The sequence below is a fragment of the Rhinolophus ferrumequinum genome, chromosome 13 (genome assembly GCF_004115265.2).
Source record: "Rhinolophus ferrumequinum isolate MPI-CBG mRhiFer1 chromosome 13, mRhiFer1_v1.p, whole genome shotgun sequence".
NCBI lineage: Eukaryota > Metazoa > Chordata > Mammalia > Chiroptera > Rhinolophidae > Rhinolophus > Rhinolophus ferrumequinum.
The window spans coordinates 7,158,291-7,179,528 of NC_046296.1; the positions used below are offsets into that span (position 1 = coordinate 7,158,291).

The 21,238-nt window shown below is 41.0% G+C and overlaps 1 protein-coding gene and 1 pseudogene across 2 annotated transcripts in view; both read right to left on the reverse strand.

Moving 5' to 3' along the window:
* EIF2AK3 (eukaryotic translation initiation factor 2 alpha kinase 3) overlaps positions 1-14,124 on the reverse strand; it is a 73,292-nt gene extending 59,168 nt beyond the window's left edge. Inside the window, exons 1-2 of one of the 2 annotated variants that reach the window (XM_033124875.1) lie at positions 13,526-14,124; positions 1,818-1,947 (exon numbers count right to left, since the gene is read on the reverse strand). In XM_033124875.1, the coding sequence (XP_032980766.1) occupies positions 1,818-1,947; positions 13,526-13,824 (429 nt within the window). In that variant the 5' untranslated portion in view covers positions 13,825-14,124. The remainder of the gene's footprint in view (positions 1-1,817; positions 1,948-13,525) is intronic. The other variant, XM_033124876.1, reaches the window with a different exon arrangement.
* Positions 14,125-20,328: 6,204 nt separating this feature from the next.
* Positions 20,329-20,645, reverse strand: LOC117033358 (60S ribosomal protein L36-like; annotated as a pseudogene).
* Positions 20,646-21,238: the final 593 nt, after the last annotated feature.

Consider the following 21,238-nt stretch of genomic DNA (forward strand, 5'->3'; position numbering starts at 1 on the left):
AGAGGTGGTACACATATACCATGAAATATTACTCAGCAACAAAAAAGGATGAAATCTTGCCATTTGCAACATGGATGGACCTACCGTAGAGGGCATATTATGCTAAGTGAAGCAAGTCAGACAGAGAAAGACAAATACCATATGGTTTCACTTATATGTGGAATCTGAAAAAAGACAAGCCAACACAACAAAATGAAAACAGACACACAGAAACAGAGATTAAGGAATGGTTACCAGAGGGGAAGGGGTAGGAGATGGATGAAAAAGGTGAAGCAGAATATAGTCAATAACATTGTGGTAAGTTTGCATGGCGACAGATGATTACTAGAATCAGAGAAGTGATCACATTATAAGGTATAAAAATGTTGAATCATTATATTGTACACCTGAAACTAACATAATATTGTATACCAACTATACTTAAATTTGAAAAAATTTAATGGAAAAAATCCCAGCTAATATAACTGCTATTTATGAGAAAACTTCAAAGTACGACTAGCTGCTTATAATTCAAACACAATCAACAGCACTCAAGTTATTACAACTATTTGAATTCTACTGTCATACCATGCAATTTACCTTGTGTGCGTGTGTATATTTTAGTTTGCAAACAACACACATGCTTTGTACCACTACAACACACTGTAATATTACCTCAGATGTACACAGCTTACAATCTTCTGATTTTGCTGATTGTCTTTTCTGTCTAGCTTAAAAATAAAGCAAAATGTGCATACCCAAGCATAACACCAGCAGAACACAAATAAATGAATGTTTAATTTCAGTAGTGATCATTTGAATATTTTAACTGATTCAAAATTTTTCATGTCATTTAGAATCAAATTGCTATTTATATTAACAATTCGCAATACACCAGGAGTTCACTATCAACAGATATTTTCAGTATATCGTCTGATGGATAACAGGCAAGTCTAATCAGGGCTTAGCACACAGCAAACATGGAGGTGAGGCAGTGCCCTCTCCCTAAGTACCTGCTTGGGAGCACCAGAAAAAAATCCAGGCTAGGTTTACTGGAGAGCAGGTGGGTCACTTAGTAGCAGTTTTCTCATCAGAAAATTCGATTATTACTAATCAGGTCATTCAAGCCCCTCATGTTAGGTTTCGTCTTTTTCAAATTCGATACCAGCTATGAACCTTTTTGAAAGAAAATGATTGATGATGACAGAAAAATAGAGTATCCTTGGGAGTAGCCCACAGGAACACATTGATAAGGTAGAAGGCTGAGGGCAGTCTAGAAAACAGGTGACAGCTTCCATGTCAGCAGTGACAACTCAAAAGAGGGACTCATTTAAAACGGTTTAAACAAGAGGATAAAGCTCCAGAAAAGGAGTGAGACTTAATCTATCAGAGTCAAGACTAAAGATGAAGAAAATAAACTTCCCTTATTTACTTGCTCCCCTAACTTCATCAAGGTTGGTAATATCCTTTTGTTATTTAGGGACTATGTGATAATAATAACCAAAGATGACCATGTTATAGCTAAGATAGTGAATGAGCGATGCTGACATAGCAGATAGTATCCTTAGTTACTCATTAATATGAATAACTAATTTAATGCCCAAAACGGTGGTAAGAAGTGGGTAATATTACTGCCTCATTACAGGAGGGGAGTGAGGAACAGAAAAGTTAAGTACAAGGAACTGCCCCGAGGGGACATAGTTTGTAAGAGGCAGACAGGCCTCACACCTAGGCAATGGGGCCCTGAGCCCCAGCTCCATGCAAACACATACTATTTCATATCAGTAACTGCTCATTATAACTAGTTTTCCAATCAACATTTAACAGAAAGCTCTTACCTCTGGTTTGCTAAGGCTGGACGAAACCAAGGAACCAGATCCCACGTCCAAATCCCACTGCTTCTTGCCATGATTCTCAGGATCCAAGGCAGCAATTCGCCCATCTAAAGTGCTGATAATCACCAATGATCTGGAAATTTAAAAATTAATAGGACAAAGTTTAAAAGATATCTAAGATAGTGAGCACTTACTACTCCAACCACGTGAAGGAAAACCAGCCCCTCCCCAGGCCTCTATCTGTAGGAGAGAAGCGGGGCCTACCTTCTCACGACACTTAACTGTCTTGCCACCACTATCCGGCTTTAGCCTTCCAAGACAATTGCACTATGTCCTTTACCTGTTTACGTCACATATGAAAAGTCCCAGACTCCTAGGCTACCCCTCATTCCCACACGCTAACCCCCATATGGAATTCAACATTTCCTGCTCTGTCCTCTTCTCCTACCTTTCCCCAACTCCTGAAGTCTTTCCCCAATGTTCACTTTCTTTCTTGCTCTAAATAGAAACCTGGCTCTCCCTGAGGCCATTGCCTCAGAAGCACTGTTTTCTCCATAACCCTTGACCACTGGGCCTCGTAATGGGGTCGGTGGACCTTGCACCTCCTTCTCATTCCCAGACTACTTTTTTTTCTCTTCTCTCTAAAAATCTTCAGATTGTTCCATCTGAAGATGGAACAATCCCTCCTAGTGATTGTCTACTGCTCCTTGGGTCACCAGCCCCATTCCTTGGGAATTGCAGTTTCTGGTTTACTGTGACTATTAACAAATTCTTGGGTTTTCATGATTTGTTGACCTTGCTTCAGCCACTCCCGTGGTCACACTCTTGTCATTACCAATCACAACGTCCCTGACCCACAGAAATGTCAAGCATCCCACCACCAGCCACCAACCCCTTTCCAGCTCACTTCCTCTGCTTCCCTGACTCCAACAAACCTGACCCCACCAGAACCTACAAGCCATTGGTCGGCTCGCCTTTACCCAGACCTGCACTACTGTTATGCCTTCACTTCTTTCTTACCCAGTTTCAATTCCATAGCCCTTCATTTTAAGCACTTCCTTTCTTGCACCCTCTCTCGCATGTCACACTTGACTGGCAGAGCTCCAACCCTGGTTAAATTTAACTTTCTGCCTTTTCTCATTCTTGCATCTGTGCAGTTGAATGTGGCTGAAGAAAAACATAGCTGTGCTGACTGGTCTCATTTTAATTATGACCACTCACCTCAAAGAGGCTACTCATGATGTTTAACAATCATGTCCACACTTCCCTTGTCTATCCACTGGCCCACCGTCCTAAGGTAACTATTTCAATTCTCCTTTCTCCTCAAACTTCTGACATCAGCTCTTCCAAGCTCATGCATCGCAGGGACTGTGTTACCTATTTCTCTGAGGAAAACAAATACGTAATCAAACGAGATTGTTGCCCACCATCACCTCTCTCTGTTTATCATCACCTGGACCCATGAATTCTCCCTTCCCTCCTGTTACTGCAGGTGCACAGTCCACACTCACCACCCACACTTCCACCTAGGCAATAGCTCTCTCCCGCATACACACATCAGGACTCACTCCTGCAAATCTCTCCTCTTACTCTCACACCAATTATTCCCTCTCTACCAGAGCATTCCGTTCAGTATTCAAATCTGCTATTATTTCCCCCAACTTAAAAACCAACCCAGATTAGGCAGAATCAACCACTCACTCCCCTCCAGCTTCCAATTCATTCCTTCCCGCTTTCAAACAACATTCCTTGAAAGAACTGTTATGTGCTTTATGTTTCCAAATCCTCTCCTCCCCTTGTCGTGAACTATTTCTAATCAAGTTTTTGCTTCTACCACTCCACTGAAAAAGTTCTTGTTGGAGTCACCAATGACCTTCACATTGAAATATCCTGTGGTCAGGTGTTGGTTCACCTGACCAGCTACTTCTCCTGCCCGCCACAAAGCACACTCTTCACGCAGTTTCCAGGACACTATAATTTTCTGATTTTTTTCCCCTTACTTCTGTCCTACTCTTTCTCATTTACATTTTCTGGTTCCTCCTCATTTCTCCTCTCTTAAAATATTCTCTACCTATGTGTACTTTTTTGGGTGGTCTCATCCAGTCTTATAGCTTAAAATACCATCTACATGCTGGCAACTCCCAAATTTTTATCTCTGGTTCCAAGCCCTTCTCTAAACTCCAGATTTATGTATCTAACTGCCTTCCAGATTCAGATTGTCTAAGAGGCTTCGCCAAGTTTACATATCCAAAATGAATACCCCCACACTGACTCCCCCAATTCCTAAAACACATCGTGCGTGATTTTCCCACAGGGCCCTTGCAGCTTCTGTTCCTTCTGCCTGGAACATACATTCCCATATACATAACAGACTCTCAATAAATATTTGTTGAATGAAAGAATGTGCTGTACAGTTGTTCTAGGAATTTGTTAGGTACATTTATCTGCTTCAAAGACCATGCAAATTCCAAGCACATATACTTAGTTATGTTCTTGGTTAGAATAAACACAAATTGTATGTTTTGTCTCTGACTTGATGAATAATGTATAAAAATTCAAAGTAAATCTATAAGTTGACCAAGTCAAAGAGTTCAAGTAAAGTCATTTGAAACCTTTCAAAGAACTTAATTGTTTGTTAAATGAATGAATTTATCAAAAGAATAAATAAAATGGTTAATTTAGTTCCCAAACTACACACCAATTCTCACACTGAATTTTTCAAGTGGTAACTTTTAGTCTAATTTGTGAAAGTAAAAATTTCGCCGCACTACAAACTGTAATTTTAGGTAACAAACCAAAAGAAAGGGCACAACTCAACTCCCCTGCCTACACATTATCCTGCTTTCTAAAGAAATCTATTGGGAGCGGGGGGTGGGGGGAGAAAGATACCTCAAGTTAGAAAATTATTTTAAAATGAATTTTATAAAAATTCATACTTAAATGTACCACTTTACAAATAAAAGCAATAGAATCTAATTAACTTGGAGATCCAGGGTTCAGAGCCAAGTCAACGCTTTCCTAGCTCTACCATAGAAATGTCTAACTTTTATGTTTAATAATCATTAACCATAAATAAGTGGCTGAATTTAAAAACACTAATTGAAAAAAACTTAGTATAAGCAGTATTAACCCATGAAAAATTAAGGAGACCACTGGAACACTTCAGATGCTATTTTTTAAAAATTCAGAACCCACATTGTTCATTTATTATCCTAGGCATTCTACTTATAACAACAACAAAGAACTATAATTTTTCTGCATATGTAGCTATTTATGCCAGAGGTATATACAGAGAAGAATGTTAAAATTCTAGCTTTCATCTTCAAAACAAAGAAAAATCCAATGAGATGCATATGTGTGTGTTACGTGTATATAAGAACACATTTTAATAAGTCATTTGGAGTCTAACACTGAACTATTCTTTCACTGAAAACCTATCATATGGGGTGCATTTAACTGAGTCAAAAATTCTGCTTTTTAAACTAAACAAGATATTTTCAGATTCTGAACTACTGCATTTAGACAGTATGTGTACATTTGAGCAATAATTAAAAGAAACACAAACGTGGGGAGGAACAATTAAGTACATCACCCTCACTACTACTGATATTTAGGCAATCTGGTTCTTAGATTTGAGTGGGGTACCCTTATTTTAACGCCCCCTAACAAACTCTGGCAGGTGTCAAGAAAAAAAGATTCTTCCTCCTCTTATCTGCTACCATTCACCGATATAGTCACTATGGGCTCCTTCCCAGGCATGTCTCCGGGAGGTACCCCTTCTCTGTGGCTGAAACTGAGGAGCACAGCTGGGGCAAAAAAGATATGGTACAATTTAGACCATGATACCTAATCACAGTCTAAGAGAGAGATGCTCATTGACACGTTATCAGTTGGAAAAAAGCATCAAATAGATCCTGCTGAAAATCAAAGTCCTCAGGCTGGACGCAGCAATAATCGGAGGGTAGCAATGACATTTAGAATAAACATCAATTAGACATGAAAAATGATATCCTCCCCCGCCGGGGACAATACAAGGCCATTTATCTCCCCACGATCCACTCCCCCTATTTTGAGGTTTCTATGAACAAGACGAAAAACTTCAACTTATTCAAGAACAATGGAACTGCACAGGCAGCATTTCCAGTGGAAAGAATCCGAGCTTTGAAGTCCTGAGTGCACATCCAGTGGCTCTGATCTTGTTCTCCTCGTGGCTTCTTCACTCAACTTGTTTTTCCATAAGTAAAATACAGACACACCTCATTTTATTGTGCTTCACCGATGCTACATTTTTCACAAGTGGAAGGCAAGACCCTCCACCAGGAAAAAGATTATGACTTGCTTTATTGCAATACTCGTTTTATTGCGGTGGAACTCTATTGTGTGGAACTGAAGCCGCAAAATCTCCGAGGTATCCCTGTCTGGGTATTTCACCTAGCTTGGCACAACTCAAATTTGCCTGATCATAAAAATAATCTGGGTGCTGGTTAAAAACCAGTAAAGGTTCACAGGTGCCATCCCCAGAGGGGTTTGGGAGAATGTAGCTTAAAAAGTACCCTAAGTGCGTCTCGTGATAAGGCCAGTTTGTCAAATACTGATTTACCTCAAAAGGCTATCTCCTTAGAGTAATTATAATAATTATTATGATGTATTACCTGAATGAAGAGGGCTTATTGATCAAATCTGTCAGTAAACTGGGAACTTCTAGCTCTCACTTAACACCTTGCTTTAGTTTACAAAGGCGTTTGTTTGGATGACTATACACCAAGCACTGTTCGTTGGCCCATAACCTGAGTCTTTGAAGCTACTCTCAATTGTCGGCCACCTCCTAATGGCCAGACCCATTCTCCTAATCAGGTTTGTCCCTGCAGCAGCAGCCAGGCTCCTCATTCTGGGCATTCTCTTCCTTGGCTTCCACAGGACTGGTCCCTGCCACTCCATCCTCATCTGTCATTCTCACAGCTGTCAATCACTAACAAGCAGGCCAGGGCCCACAGCTTCACCTGTACCTGTAATATGACAGCTCCCAAACCTATACAGTATTTATAGTTCATCTCTCCCAACCCTGGTTCTGCAGTTTCAGCAGGACACATTTGTCATTTGCTGTAAAGTGTACAGAACACTCAGGGGCTCTCCACATATTTCTCCATCTACACTGTCACTTAACATTTAAATCAGAAATCAACTCTACCTTCACCCTCACACTCTACATTTAGACAATAGTCACTGTAATGCAGGGACTCAGCTCCCGCTCCCCGCACAAGAATGCAGGATGTGGTGAGGCCAAAAAGGAACACCAACAGAGCCATGGATAGGAGGTTCATGCCACTATATTCTGGATGGCAGCTGGTGGAGACACAAAAGCAAACATCCACTAGTACCCCAATAAGGGGTCTTCCTACACCCCAGTCTCACTGGCAGCCAGGCGAGACATAGGAAGTAGGATCCACACGATCTGCAATCCGCTGTCCACACTTGCTAACCCCACTGCTAGCCGCAATCCGCCGTCCACTTCTCTGCCAGCCAACCAACCAACCCCCTAGTGTAGTCACGGCAGTTATATTAGTGCCTACTGGCTAACTGGTAACCAGCTGTTGACCACCCAGCCACAGCGGATGGCCATCTAATAATCAAACCAGCACCTTTCCACGTGAGGCCGAGAGCCTGGAAACTGCTCCCTGGGGCTCTGTCCCCCCAGTCACGTACTCTTGATTCTATTACTGAAGCTTCTTTTAAATTTTTTCCTTCTTCATTACCACTTCCCTTGTCCAAGAACAGATTCTCTTTCTCCTCAGAACACCTGCAAAAGCCTTTCTGACGTATTCCTGACGTATTTCCCTGCTTCAGGTCTATTTCCCTTCTGCTCTTCCAATAGTTTTGTTCCTATAAAAGAGATCCAATAAATTTCTATAAAAGAGATCCAATAAACCCTGTGCCCACTAAGGCCACGGTATGGTATGGCACATAAAGCCTTTCATAATCTGACATGATCTTTCCTAAGACTAATTCTATCATTCTGTTAACTGTAAGTTTACATAAGTGATAACTACTATAATGCTACAATGTACAGCTTTTATTCCTTCCAGAAATTTCATCAATGTCATTTATCCTGTTATGCCCGCAACTGAGCAAAAATGGCCTTATTCCACAACGAGCACACAATTTTTAAAAAATTGTTTGCTCTGACATAAGTTACCCAGAATACCTGCCTACTTACAATTAAGTTTATCAGACTCTGAATTCCTTCTTTTCAGTAATGTTAAAAGAGGTTTACTGCCTGTAGAAATTTCCATGTGAAAGAGAAGCAGGTGACAGGAGAACAGTGTATGGATTGAATAATGTCTGTATTAACAACTGCTTATTTTAAAGGTTTACATTTCTTTTCTTGAGTGGGGGTGGAACTCTAATTTAAACAAAATTTAAAAGGTGGAACAAAATTTAAAAGGTGTTTTGGTCTAATCTGTTTTGTTTTTTTTTTTTGATGTATCCAAGTATCCCCTCCCTAAACATATGTTCTCACTCAAGGAAGCACATGTTCTCAAAAACAAACCAGTACAATTGGACTTTAACCTTAGGCCTCTCCTACTAAGTAAATCTTCAAATTTAACCTCCTTTATTTAAATATATCACAAGACTAGCCATGCCCCAAGTCAAAACAAATACAATAATGTCAAAAGTTACCAACTATACTTAAATAACTTTGACATATCAAGTAGACCTTAAAGAAGTACAATCTAAGTTTTCAATGTTACAGACAACATGAGGGTGAGATACCCTTTTCCAACTAGATTAAAACAATTTTGGAAGCAAAATAGTTTTTCTGCTTTATTCTAAGAAACATTTTTTAATCAAAATGGTTATTTACAAATAGAACAAGGTGAAAAAAATAAAACAGGAATCTCCCTCTCTCACATTTAGTTTCGTAACCTACAAATTCTCTTCTCAGTGCCCACTAAATTTTATTGTGTAATAAAAATATGCACACAGTTCCTCTTACAAAAAAGAAAATGAAAACAAAAACAAAAACAGATGGAGTTCCCAGGCAGTACTTAGAGAATGGAGAGCCATATCCAAACTACAGTTCACAGCAGCTGATAAAGACAGGACCCGTTTTACAAAATGCCTCAGAGTGTAAAATCTGCTGAGTTCAAATTCAGTACAGAGTCCCCTCAATCTTGTCACATATATCTAGAGTCCAGGTATCAATTAAGCTAAAAAGACAACTGTAAGACAGGAAGGCCTAATGTATATTTATCTTGGATTACAACTTGCCTTGAAAGTTATACATAAATTCTTCTTTAAATGTGAGTTTTAGTCAATTTTAAAAGTCTGGAGTTGGAAGTGAGCAGTGCTGGAACACATGACTAAGTTCCCTTTCAACACTGTATTCTGAGATTCTATTATTCAATGGTCATATTTTAAAAAAATCATGATTATAAATCTGAAAAACCAAGGAAGATGAGATTTCTATACCACTGCTTAGCATCAGATCAGTTTGTGAAAGGAGAGAGAAATAAAGAGGAAATAAACCATCTTAACATGTGCAAAGTATTTTCATGTTGTGTCAATAAATTTAAAAACAAATCAGTTTACAGATGCACAAATTGAAGAAGTACCATAGATTATTATAAAATTTAATAATACTTTTGTTACAGAGGAATTAGAGGCACCGGAAAAAGGAACAAATACTTTACAAAATTGTTAAGAGAAAACTAGCTCTTTACAACTTGAGTGTCAGAGGTCCTCAATATGAAGATACCCATCCCATCACAAAAACAGCAAGTTAACACCTGCTATTTGTGTGGGAGTCAAAAAACTACTAACTCATAACTTATGCCAACTTGCATAAAACCTAACAGTGAGGTGAGATTTTAACTTTCTTCCCAACTTTCTGCAGTAACCATCCCGTTTAAATTTCAATTAAATAACAGAAGAAGCATTGACAACAAGACTGCTATCAGAAAAACACGTTTATTTTAGCTGTTTTTTAAAGAAAAAAAATAGTTTACTCATTCACATGCTTGAGCTGGAGAGTATTTAGAATGAAGCCAATGAAAATGCCATCAAGAGAAAAATAATGAACTAGTGAGTCTCATGTTGCTTCTTGGGCATCAAAAGATAACATGCAAAATGAAGATCTTAATTCCCCACCTCCCTCTTTTTAAAACAAGTACCATAATTCTTCACAGCTGTTTGTAATAAACGCTTGGTTAATTCAAATCTGTTCCCCTAATCCTCCTTCTTGAAACAAACAGGATATTGGTCGATTATTATGGAACTGATATTCTGACTTTATTTTTTAAGAGACTTTATTTTTTAAGAGCATTTGAAAAATGTCTTATGAACATTGCATATTTATCTCCTGTTGATTCTATCAAGTTACTTACTGAAGTTTTCTTAAACTTTCCACACTATCTTAAGCTACCAGGCAAACTCCTAAACCTGGGCCTAACTCTTCCTCTCCAATTCTGTTTGCCAAAGATCACGTACTCTCTGGCAAATATTCCTCTATTTTCATCTTATTTCTGAGAAAGAAGTGGCCCTCTTGCTTGCCAAGTAGGTCGTCTCCAACGACCTCACCTCCTCCTCCATTCCCTTCTTTTTCAACCTGTCTATATAGGCTCTCTCCTCTGAGTGTATAAATAAGATTAGAGGCCCCGGGTCCTAAAATTTGCCTCCCATCAGGTTTGGCGGTGAGGGACGGAGAGTGTGGGCTGAAAAGGATGAATCCTTAACCTTTCTCTCACTATCTGAATACTCTGTATTGCTTTACTTAAACTCTTTATGTGCTCATCACCAAATCCCTCATTTTGCTCAGTCCTCACCCTACACCTCCAACTTAAGCTGCTATATTGCTGTCTCCTGTGACGGCTCATCTTCTCTAAAATATAAGACATTTCCTGAGGATTTACTACAAGCCTCCTCTTTCTCTCTGCTCTCCAACTTCAGTCACTCATTTCCACCTGCCTACCAAACATCTCTCTATTGATGTCCTGCCTGGATCTCCAAGTCACCATGTCCAACGCCAAAACCTTTGTCTTTTCTTCTCTGCTCCCCTAAATCTTTCAATTTTCCTACGTGTGCTCTCATCTTCTGGCCACCCAGTCTCAAAGTTTGGATGAGACTGTCAAGGGAGGAGGAATCGATTCATTTGCTAGGAACCAGGATTCTACCTCAAATATATCCCCTTTGTTCTATATCCAACTAACAGTAAACCTCTCACCTGAACTGCTACAACCTTTTCCTGTGGTATCCTTACCTCAAGTACTCAGCAGACAATATTGCTAGAGAAATATTCCTTAAGCACAAACTTTAATCAGCCTGGCATTCGACATACTCTACACATCATTTCTCAAATTATAATGTGCACATGAATCACAGGGTGATTGTGTTAAAACAGATTCTTATTCAGTGGGTCTCAGTGTTGCCTGATTCTGGATTTCTACCATGTTCCCAAGTGATGACCATGCCACTTACTAGTGGAAGGCTATATATATACTGTGGCCCCCACCTATTTTTCTAGTCTTATCTTCTACTCCTCCCTGCCCGGCGTACCCATATGTATGTCTGTATCTCTCACATACACACAGATGTAGACAAACACAATGTTCCCTAACATACTTCCCAGCTTCTGTGCCTCTTGCTGTTTCAAGTCCGTGTCTGCCCATCACAATTCTACCCACTTTTCGGGAACCAACTCATTCTGCCACCGCCTTTGCTGATATTCTCACCTTCCTCACCCCCTGTATTCCTCCACTGAACACCACCAAAGCCTTCAGACACTGACAGCACTTCATTTGCGCTGCTTCTGTTCTGTAATGTCATTAAGGGTTTCCTCTCTTGATTCTCACTGCTAGACTCCATGCTACTCCAGAAGGGCAGGAACTATCTGCCTACCTCTGCCAGAATGTTCTAATTGCATCACTGACAGAAGTACAGGTTAACTTATTTGTGGTAAACTATACCTGTTTCCCAGAATGTTTACACCATAACATTCTGGTGAGATAGGCAGAGAGATGACAGAACTGATTTTTTTAAAGACTGTATTCAAGTCTATAAAAACTAAAGTGAGTGTATTTTCCCTCTGACAATATCAAGATTTTGTAGTGCTTCAAGTTGGAAATTATGTCCTCTGCCAGGGCATCATGAAGCCTTTGTAAGTGCCAGTAAGTACCTCCCGCAGTGGATGTGTATCCTAAGAAAATGGAAACAAAGTAAGTTACTTCATGTAATTTACTTTGATCAGGTGCTTCAGAAGTTTCTTTAAGATAAAGAAAACACTTCCAGGAAAGTTAATTCAGTAGCAAAACCTATGACAATTTTGTCAAATGATTGCTGCTTTAAAAAATATCTAAACATTCAAGGGGTGCTTAGAGAATTTTAGTACTTATTCTATTTATAGTAGTCTCCAGGTATGGAGATCAAGGTTCTGATATTTAACTGAATATTAAATCTATTTGGTATATAGTAATTACTACATTATACGTTTACAATACTTTTAATCCACATCTAGCCCTCCCCGGTTTAATTTACCTAATGTTCCTTTTATCATTCCATTTGTTAAATGGGACATCACTTTCTCCCCAGGTCTGCTAAGATAGCTGTCTGCAAAATACTTCACAATTATAATGCCTTCCATTGCGCCCAGGCTTTAAAACGTGTATCTTAAAGTAACATTTTTAAGGAAGTCAACCAGCTCAACCAAGACAGCCCTTCCCTGTTTCCCGGAAAATAAGACCTAGCCAGACCATCAGCTGTAATACGTCTTTTGGAGCAAAAATTAATATAAGACTGGGTCTTATAGTAAAATAAGACCTGGTATATCATATATCATATCATCATATATCATATCATATCATATCATATCATATCATATCATATTAAAGACTCGGTCTTATAGTAAAATAAGACCGGGTCATATATTTTTTGCTCCAAAAGACGCATTAGAGCTGATGGTCTGGCTAGGTCTTATTTTCCGGGAAACATGGTATATTAAATGTTTACATGGTTAAAGCCTCTACATACCAAAACTGCCAAAATGCAAGAACCTACCCACAGCTCTTAAACTTTAGTGTGTTCAAGAATTGTCTGGTGTACTTGTTAAACTTGCAGATTCCAGGTTCTTACCCAAATAAAGTCTGTTTCAGTTAACCTGGGGTGGGGCCTAGAAAACTGTACAGCTAACCAGCATCCCCAGATGATTCTGATGCAGGTGTTCCGCAAATCTCAGAGAAATAGTGACCTTAACCCTGGTCCGGGGTCACTAAAGGATTGTGTTTAAAGGGAAATGTAGAAATCTCTTTGTAAAGTCCTTTCCCCAAACAGCTGTCACACCCGCACAGACAAGGTGATTCACGAAAGAAAAAAGGAGGGAGGAGGGGGAGGAGGAGAAAGTTTTTTGGAGTATGAATAAAGCCCGAAAAATAATCAAAGAGGGAAGTGGTGTTTCTTTCCCACCGCTGCGCTCCATTCTGCGAGCATCCCCAAGACACCTACCAGGATGCCGCTCTCGCCCGGCAGCGGAGCGAGGCCCCTCGCTGGCGTGAGGGACGGGGAGGCAGCCCCGCTCTAGCCCTCAGGTCACCAGCTGTCCTCTGCAAGCAAGAGACCGCAGCCGAGGGGGAACCCCAGCCCCTCGATCCTCCGCGGCGCGCGCGTGTAAACAAGTCGCCTCCTGGGGTCCGCAGCCCCGGCGATCAGCGCGCGCCCCTCACCTGCCGCGCGGCCGCAGCTCGGCCTCTTTGTCGGGTTCCGGCTCCGGTGGCTCCTGCTCGCTTGCAGCCGCCGGCAACGCCTCTGCGTCCTCAACCGTCACCTCAGCCACTGTTACAGCCCCAGTCGGCCGCACCCGCGCAGCCGAGGTGGGAGCGGCCGCGGCCCCCAGGCCGAATGCAGCCTTGGCGGACGGTGCGGGGAGGTCGCGGGCGCGCCCCGTGGCCACCGTCCGCGCCGCGATCCCCAGCAGCAGCAGCAGCAGCAGCGCCCGCGCCAGCCGGCGGACGGAGCGCTCCATCAGCAGCTTGTCCCGCGCGCGGGCATGGAGGTGCAGCCGCCGGTGCCTGACTCTCCCGCCGTTCCGAGCCCCCGATCAAAGCGAGGACGTGCTAGAGACCCAGCCACCGCACCGACGGCCTGTACAGCCCTGCGTTCCCCTGGCCACGTCTTAGCTCGGCCTCCGCCACCGCCACCTGAGTGACAGACTCCCTCGGACATCGCCCATTGAGCAAACTTTCCGCGTGTCTGCACTCCGATTGGCTGCGGCCACCGCCACTCCGGGGACTTAGGCTGGTTTTGTTGCAGAAGGTGGGCTTTCTCCGGCAGTCAACATTACGCCTGCCAATCAAATCGTATTGTCCAAGCCCGAAGCCCGGCCCTCTTCCGGAAGCGGTTACCAATGAGAAATGCCCCTCCCTCCCCGCAGTCTTCTTACCTGATTGGTGAGCTCCACAGTTCTGAGATAACTTCTTCTTGATTGGTTGGAAGCGGCACTTAATACGTGGCGGATTCTGACTGTGGAGGGGATGGTTGCTTGTGAAAGGGATGGTTGCTTGTGAAAGGGAGACTGGGAGGCGAGTCCCGGGTGGTCGGGAGGCAGTCGACGTTAAAGGACCTGCGGCTCAAAGGAGCTGTTTCTCTTGTAAAGCCTGGTCTGTTTGGAAAGGCGAAAGCGAAGCAGGAAACGTAAGTGACCACACAAACCGTGTGGTCCTGGCAGTGGAAGGGGGAGGGTAGGTTCAGGAAACAATCCTGCGTGTGGCCCCTAGGGTGCTGAGAAGTACAGGTTGAGATGCCGGTGATCCAGTCTACCTGACACGCCCCCTGCTTCGTTCTAAAGGGCCCTTTACACTTACGTAATTTGACTAAAGTCACAGAGCTGCTTATTTGCAGAACCATGACTTTTAAGCCTTCTCACCCTGATCTGCCATACTCTTACCTCACCCTGGGGCTTCACGGAAGGAAGAGATAAAACCGCAAAAGGCAAAACAGGGGAAGATTTGAATGTTCAGCTAAGGCATTGGAACTTCATACAGCACTTAAGGACACCCTGAAGATTTTTGAGCAGGTCAGAGGAGTGGTTTAGGAAGATGCATCTCTCAGCAGTGAATTCAAAAAAAATAACATCAAAAATGAGACTACTTGGGAGCTGGGAAGCTATTGCCCCATCAAAACTCTGAAGATTTTTTTTAAAGATACTGCACAAACATGCTGTAGTTGCTTCTGTCCAAAAGAAAAACAAAAAGTCCCACTTCCTCCTTCTTCCACCACATTTCTTTGCTCGTACAAGTACAGCAAAACTCTACAGTGTTCTAAACTTCTCGTCTTCAGTTCTCCTCAAACACACTAGTCAGGGTTTCATGCCCACAACTCCACCAAACTGTTCTTGTTGAGGCCACCATTGCTAAATTCAAAGGACAATTCTTAACTTCTAATCAGCTATATTTAACCCCGTAACTCAGCCTTTCCCGTATAAAACATTCATCACTGGTTTTCCTGCTTCCATAACACTTATTAGGTTTCATTTTAACTTAATCATCTTTTTAAAGGCCTTATCTCCAAATATGGTTACATTCTGAGGTAGATAAAGGCTTCATATGAATTTGGAAATGGAGGAGTCACAGTTCAGCCCTTAATCCCCAGATAGATCCTCACAAGGATTGTTCCCTCACTTCCTTCAAGGCTCTGTTACCTTCCTAGTTTAACCTCTCTGCACCACCCTTCTTAAAATTGAAACCCCCCTCCCCAACCTCACTTATGAAACTCCCCTGCTTTATTTCTCTCCTTTGACCTTAGATACCATATTTATGTATTTGTTTTGTTTATTGTCTGTATTCCTCCACTCCTATATGAATTCTGTGAGGATTTGCTCATGAATATATGCTAAGACCCTAAAACAGTACAAGGTGTTTGGTAAGCATTTAATAAATATTTGTTCAATGAATAAACACATTTTTCAACAGGACAGAAGGGAAAGAGACAAGTGAAAAGGAAGAGATTGTAGTTACTATAGGGTGATTAAGGAAGCAAGATCCCAGAGTATCTGGAGGAAACGGGCATGCCTTCCATGTTGAAAGTAGAGATTAGGAAGTACCCTTAGGGAATAAGTTATTTTGAAATGAAGAGAAAATAGATGAGAAAGCTCAAACTAGAAGATCATTATTTACGCAACAAAACATGAGATAAAAATCTCTTGCCTAAGTGAGGAATTTAATAAATAATATGAGGAAGGTATCAGAAAATTAACGAGATGACAAAATGATTGTTGACTACTTATAATTAGCTAGTGTAGATATTTTAGTGAACCTACTATTCATGGCTTTGTACCTTTTTCAAAATATGACCATGGTGTGAGCAATAATCTGAGCTGATAAATTAGGAGTCTCCTTGCCACCTGTAAATGATTTAGAAGTTTTGTTCATTTATTCATTACTATTCAGAGATTATCATGTGGCCACTTGCATGTAATGGGAATAAAGATGTGAACAAAACAGGCATGGTCTATGCCCTTCTGAAGTTTAATATCTAGTTTGGGAGAGAGACACTACTTTATTAATCACATATATTTATATGTGCACAAAGATAAGTATTATGATAAAAACGGCATGGGCAGAAGAGCACAGTGGTGGGAAATGTCAGAAGTGTCAAGCTTTATACTCAGAGAAAAAAAACATGCAAATATTTCCATTTTGGAAAAAGAAGAAACGTCCCAAGTCATGGTTAGCTGACTGACTGGTAAAATAATTTGAAGGAGCAAATAGAGAGTCTGAGAGTTTTCGTACAGCAGGAAGAGTCATGGTGACTGCAATGGGAACTCTGGAATATGAATCTGAGTACGTCACAGAAGTGTAAGAAAGTTGGGACCAAGCCTGATAGCTGATCAATGAGTCCGATCCAGAAAAAGAAGCTAGTGCTCAGGTGCCTGAGCCAGGGCTGACCAGGATAACTAAAACTGAACATGACCCGCAAGGTCAGGAAAACACATTAGAGATTTAGAATCGTAGACTCAGTTCATTAACAGAGAAAATCTGCATTTGTTGAGATTATATTTGGTTGTCAATAACAAAAACCGGCCCCATAGTGGCTGAAACAAGTATGGGATTTATTTTTCTTACTGGCACAACACCTCCATAAGTGTTTTACAACCAGGAACCCCATAACAATGTTTCAATGACAGACCGCACATAGGCATATGCTGATAACAAAAGATGAATACAAATCACAGTTGACTTCTGCAGTTACAAGAGGTGCTCAAAGTGGTTACCACCAGCGTAATTTTAATACATTGTTTTCCTTTCTTAAAATGTGTATACATTTTTTTGCACCCTCTGTGTTGCTCCAGAAGAAAAAAAGCATGTCACAGGGTTGCCTCTGGGAAAACAAATACAGTGGCAAGGCACAAGGATGGGAGAATAGAAGAAAGATTTTTTTCCTTTTTTTAGAAGCTTTATTGAGATATAATTCACATGCCATACAATCTACCTCTTTAAAGTGTATGCTTGAATGGTTTTTAGTATCAACTATAATGGAAGGAAAGAAAGAAAGAGAAAGGAAGGAAGGAAAGAAGGAAGGACGGAAGAAGGAAAAAGAAAGAAAGAAAAAGGAAGAAAGGGAAAGAAAGAAAGAGAGAAAGTAGATTAACAAAAAAGTGGCTATTGCCCTTGTGGTCTATCACACAATTAGGTGGGATGCATGTAAACTGACTCAGTGTTTTCTACTTGTTTCATACATTTATTCAGTTCTTCAACAAGTATTTTATATGTTTAGGCTGTGGCCGACCTGCTAGGCACTGAGATCTCATACTCAGAAAGTATTCTTGTCTTCAGGAACATACAGTGTTCATTTTCTATGTTTCTAGCAAAATTGGTAGCTCCTTGGAGGAACACCTGATCTATATCCCCTTTCTCATTCAGTACCTTCAGGTAGTTGGGGACACATATTTGGTGCTTATGGGATAGATGAAATGAAAAATAAAATAGGGCCTAAGGCACACCCTAAACAGAAGGATTTCTCAGGTTTTCACTGATTGGGTAACTTTTGCTACCAACAATCAGAGGATGGTGGCAGGCTCCTCTAAAGACCACTGCCTGGGATCCAGCTCTTTCTTCTCTTGCCTTTATAGGGACCCTGTCTCTTTGCAGGGCATTAATTTCAGCATAGCACTGGGTCAGCATTTTCAGGCACTTGTCACCAAGCGTGGTATCCCAGGATAGCACTGTGTACAAGGGAGTCATCACACATTTGGTCTCATAACTCCCTTCAAGTTGGCACAAGTTAGAACATTTTTTAAAAGGTGTCTGTGTTTATTTTCTGTGTCCTTTCTTAATTCACTCTAATTTTCTATAATCAACCTGTGTTATCTGTGTATTTTTTAAGTTAAAAATAAAACACACTCCTCATGGTGCCTCCTACAAGGAGCCTTCCTTGATTCCTCCCTATCTCCTCTAGGTTGTTTTGCTTCCCTTTTAGTTTTAATAAAACCCATGCTCACATCTAGCATAACACTTACCATAAGGCATTTTAATCACCTGTTTAGTTACCTGCCTCCCCCTTAGACTGTGATTTCCTCAGGGCAGGTGCTGTGCCTTTCATAACTGTGTCCCTAGGGCCTCACATGGGGGCCTTGGTGCAAAGAAGGAGCTTTCATTTTTCCACCTCCCCTAAGTGTCCTGCCTAGAACACCCAGCTCAGTCAACAACTAACTCCACACCTATTCTCAGAGTAGCCAAAGAAGACTTCTGATCAACCAACCAACATGTACCCAACACTGCGTAGTAAATATAAGAAAATGAGGATTCCAGAGGGACTTGACCTGCAACCATCTCAGGAATGCTGGAAGTCAAGGAAGGTTCTCAGGCATATAATTTAGGTGATAGCTATATTCCTCTGGAGTGAAAGGTGAAGGGGTTAGGGACTGAAACTAGACCTTGAGATGTAAATTGGGAGGTGAAAAGGCAGTGAAAGCATGAGTCTTTGCTTTGGAAGACAAATTGGTGGAGGAAGGACAGAGCATCCTACAAACAAATTCAACTAGAAAGGAGGAAGAGGGAAAGAAAAGTGGGAAGGGGTGGAAAAAGAAGACATAAGAGAAATAATTATTTAAGAATACAAGTTCACACAGAAAAAGTCGAGAACCATGATTTCACTGATATGTGGGATATCTGAGAGCAACAAAGGAACAAGACAAACAAAGAAATAAAAACTCATAGACACAGACAATAGTTTAGTGGTTACCAGAGGGTAAGTGGGGGAGGGGGGTGGGAGATGAGGATAAACAGGATCAAATATATGGTGATGGAGGAAGAACTGACTCTGGGTGGTGAGCACACAGTGTGATATATAGATGATGTGTGACAGTATTGTACACTTTAAACCTATGCAATTCTATCTGTTGTCATCCCAATAAATTTTAATTAAAAAAAATAAAGCAGAAACACCAAATAAATAAATAAATAAAACAAGTTGTTATGTTGTATTAATGTACAGATGTTGCTACCCAATGAGCTGCAGAAGGGAGAAGGGAGACCTGCTTTGCCTTTACTGTGCTGGGTTTCCCTCTGAAAGCACTTGGATTATAGTGGAGCTGAGACATAAATACAGCTGCCTGGATCCCTCCCTCAGAGAGTCCGCTGTACGTAATGGATCAGAGGAGCAGCCTGGGCATCAGACTGGTTAAAAGCTCTCAGGTGATTTTTTTCCTCCAATTTTTTGTATTGTGATAAAATACACATAAAATTTACCATCTCAACTATTTTTAAGGCTATAATTCAATGATATTAAGTACATTCAGAATGTTGTGCAGCTATCACCACCATCCACCTTCAGAACTCTTTTCACCTTGTAAAACTAAAACTATATCCATGAAACAAGGAGTCCTATCCCCTCTATCCCCAGCCCTTGGAAACCATCATTCTACTTTCTGTTTATATAATTTTGATTACTCTAAGTTCCTCATATAAGTGGAATCATATAGTACTTGTGTTTTTTGTTTTCTGGCTTATTTCATTGAGCATAATATCCTCAAGGTTCATCCATGTTGTAACATAGGTCAGAATTCCCTTACTTTTTAAACTGAATAATACTCCATTGTGTGCATATAACACATTTTGCTTGTCTATTCATCTGTCTATGGATACTTGGGTTGATTCCACATTTTAGCTATCGTGAATAATGTTACATGGGTGCACAAATATCTCTTTGAGACAGTGCCTTCAGTTCTTTTGTGTATATACCCAGAAGTGGAATTGCTCCATCATATATGGTAGTTTTATTTTTAATTTTTTGAGGAACCTCCATACTGTTGTCCACAGTGATTTACATTCCCACCAACACTGCACAAGGGTTCTAATTTCTCCCCATTCTCTCCAACACTTATTTTCTTTTTCTTTTCTTTTCTGATAGTAGCTGTCCTAATGGATGTGAAGTGGTGTCTCATTGTTGTTCTGATTTGCATTTCCGTAATGTTTGAGCATCTTTTTTTGTGTGTGTGTAAAGGTTTTATCACACACACAGGGAATGGGGCTCAGTCCTTTTTGGCTGCTGCCTTCCTCGTGACTGCAAGGACATTGCTCAGCTCCTGTCTTCCTCTTGGTACGGATGTGTGTCCCCGCCCTTTTCTTGGACTTCAGGGCCCACTTGTCCTTAGACACCTTGAGCAGCTCCATGGCACGCCGCTCATGGGGCAAAGCCGCACACCTCTCAGATCATGTCCTACATGAACTTGGTGTGTTTGGCGAGGCATGCGCCGGAGCAACAGTGCTTCGGCTTGGTCATGTTCTTGGTCACCTTGTGGCCCTTGTTGAGGCCCATGGCCATGGGGTCGCGCAGAGCCATGGCTGCTGCTCCTCAATGGCTGCCTTGGCGAAGGGATGTTGAGCATCTTTTCATGTGCGTATTGGCCATTCATTTATCTTCTCTGGAGCACTGTCTATTCAAGTCCTCGGACCATTTTTTAATTAGGTTGTTTTTTTGGTTGTTCAGTTTTAGAAAACCTCTATATTGTCGGGTTATTAATCACTTATCAGATATATGATTTACACATATTTTCTTCCATTCTGTAGGTGGCCTTTTTATTCTATCGATAGTGGTTTTTGGTGCATACATTTAAAACTTTTTCAGGAAAACCAATTTGTCTATTTTTCCTTTTGTTGCCTATACCTTTGGTGTCATATCCAAGAAATAATTGCTAAATCTAATGTCAGGAAGCTTTGTCCTATGTTTTCTTCTAAGAATTATATAATTTTAGATATTACATCTAGGTCTTTGATCCATTTGAGTTAATTTTTGTATATAGTGCTAAGTAAAGATCCAACTTTGTTCTTTTGCATGTGGATATCCAATTTTCCCAGCATCATTTGTTGAAAAAACTGTCCTTTCCTCATTGAATAGTCTTGGCACCCTTGTCAGAAATCATTTGACCATATATGTGAGAG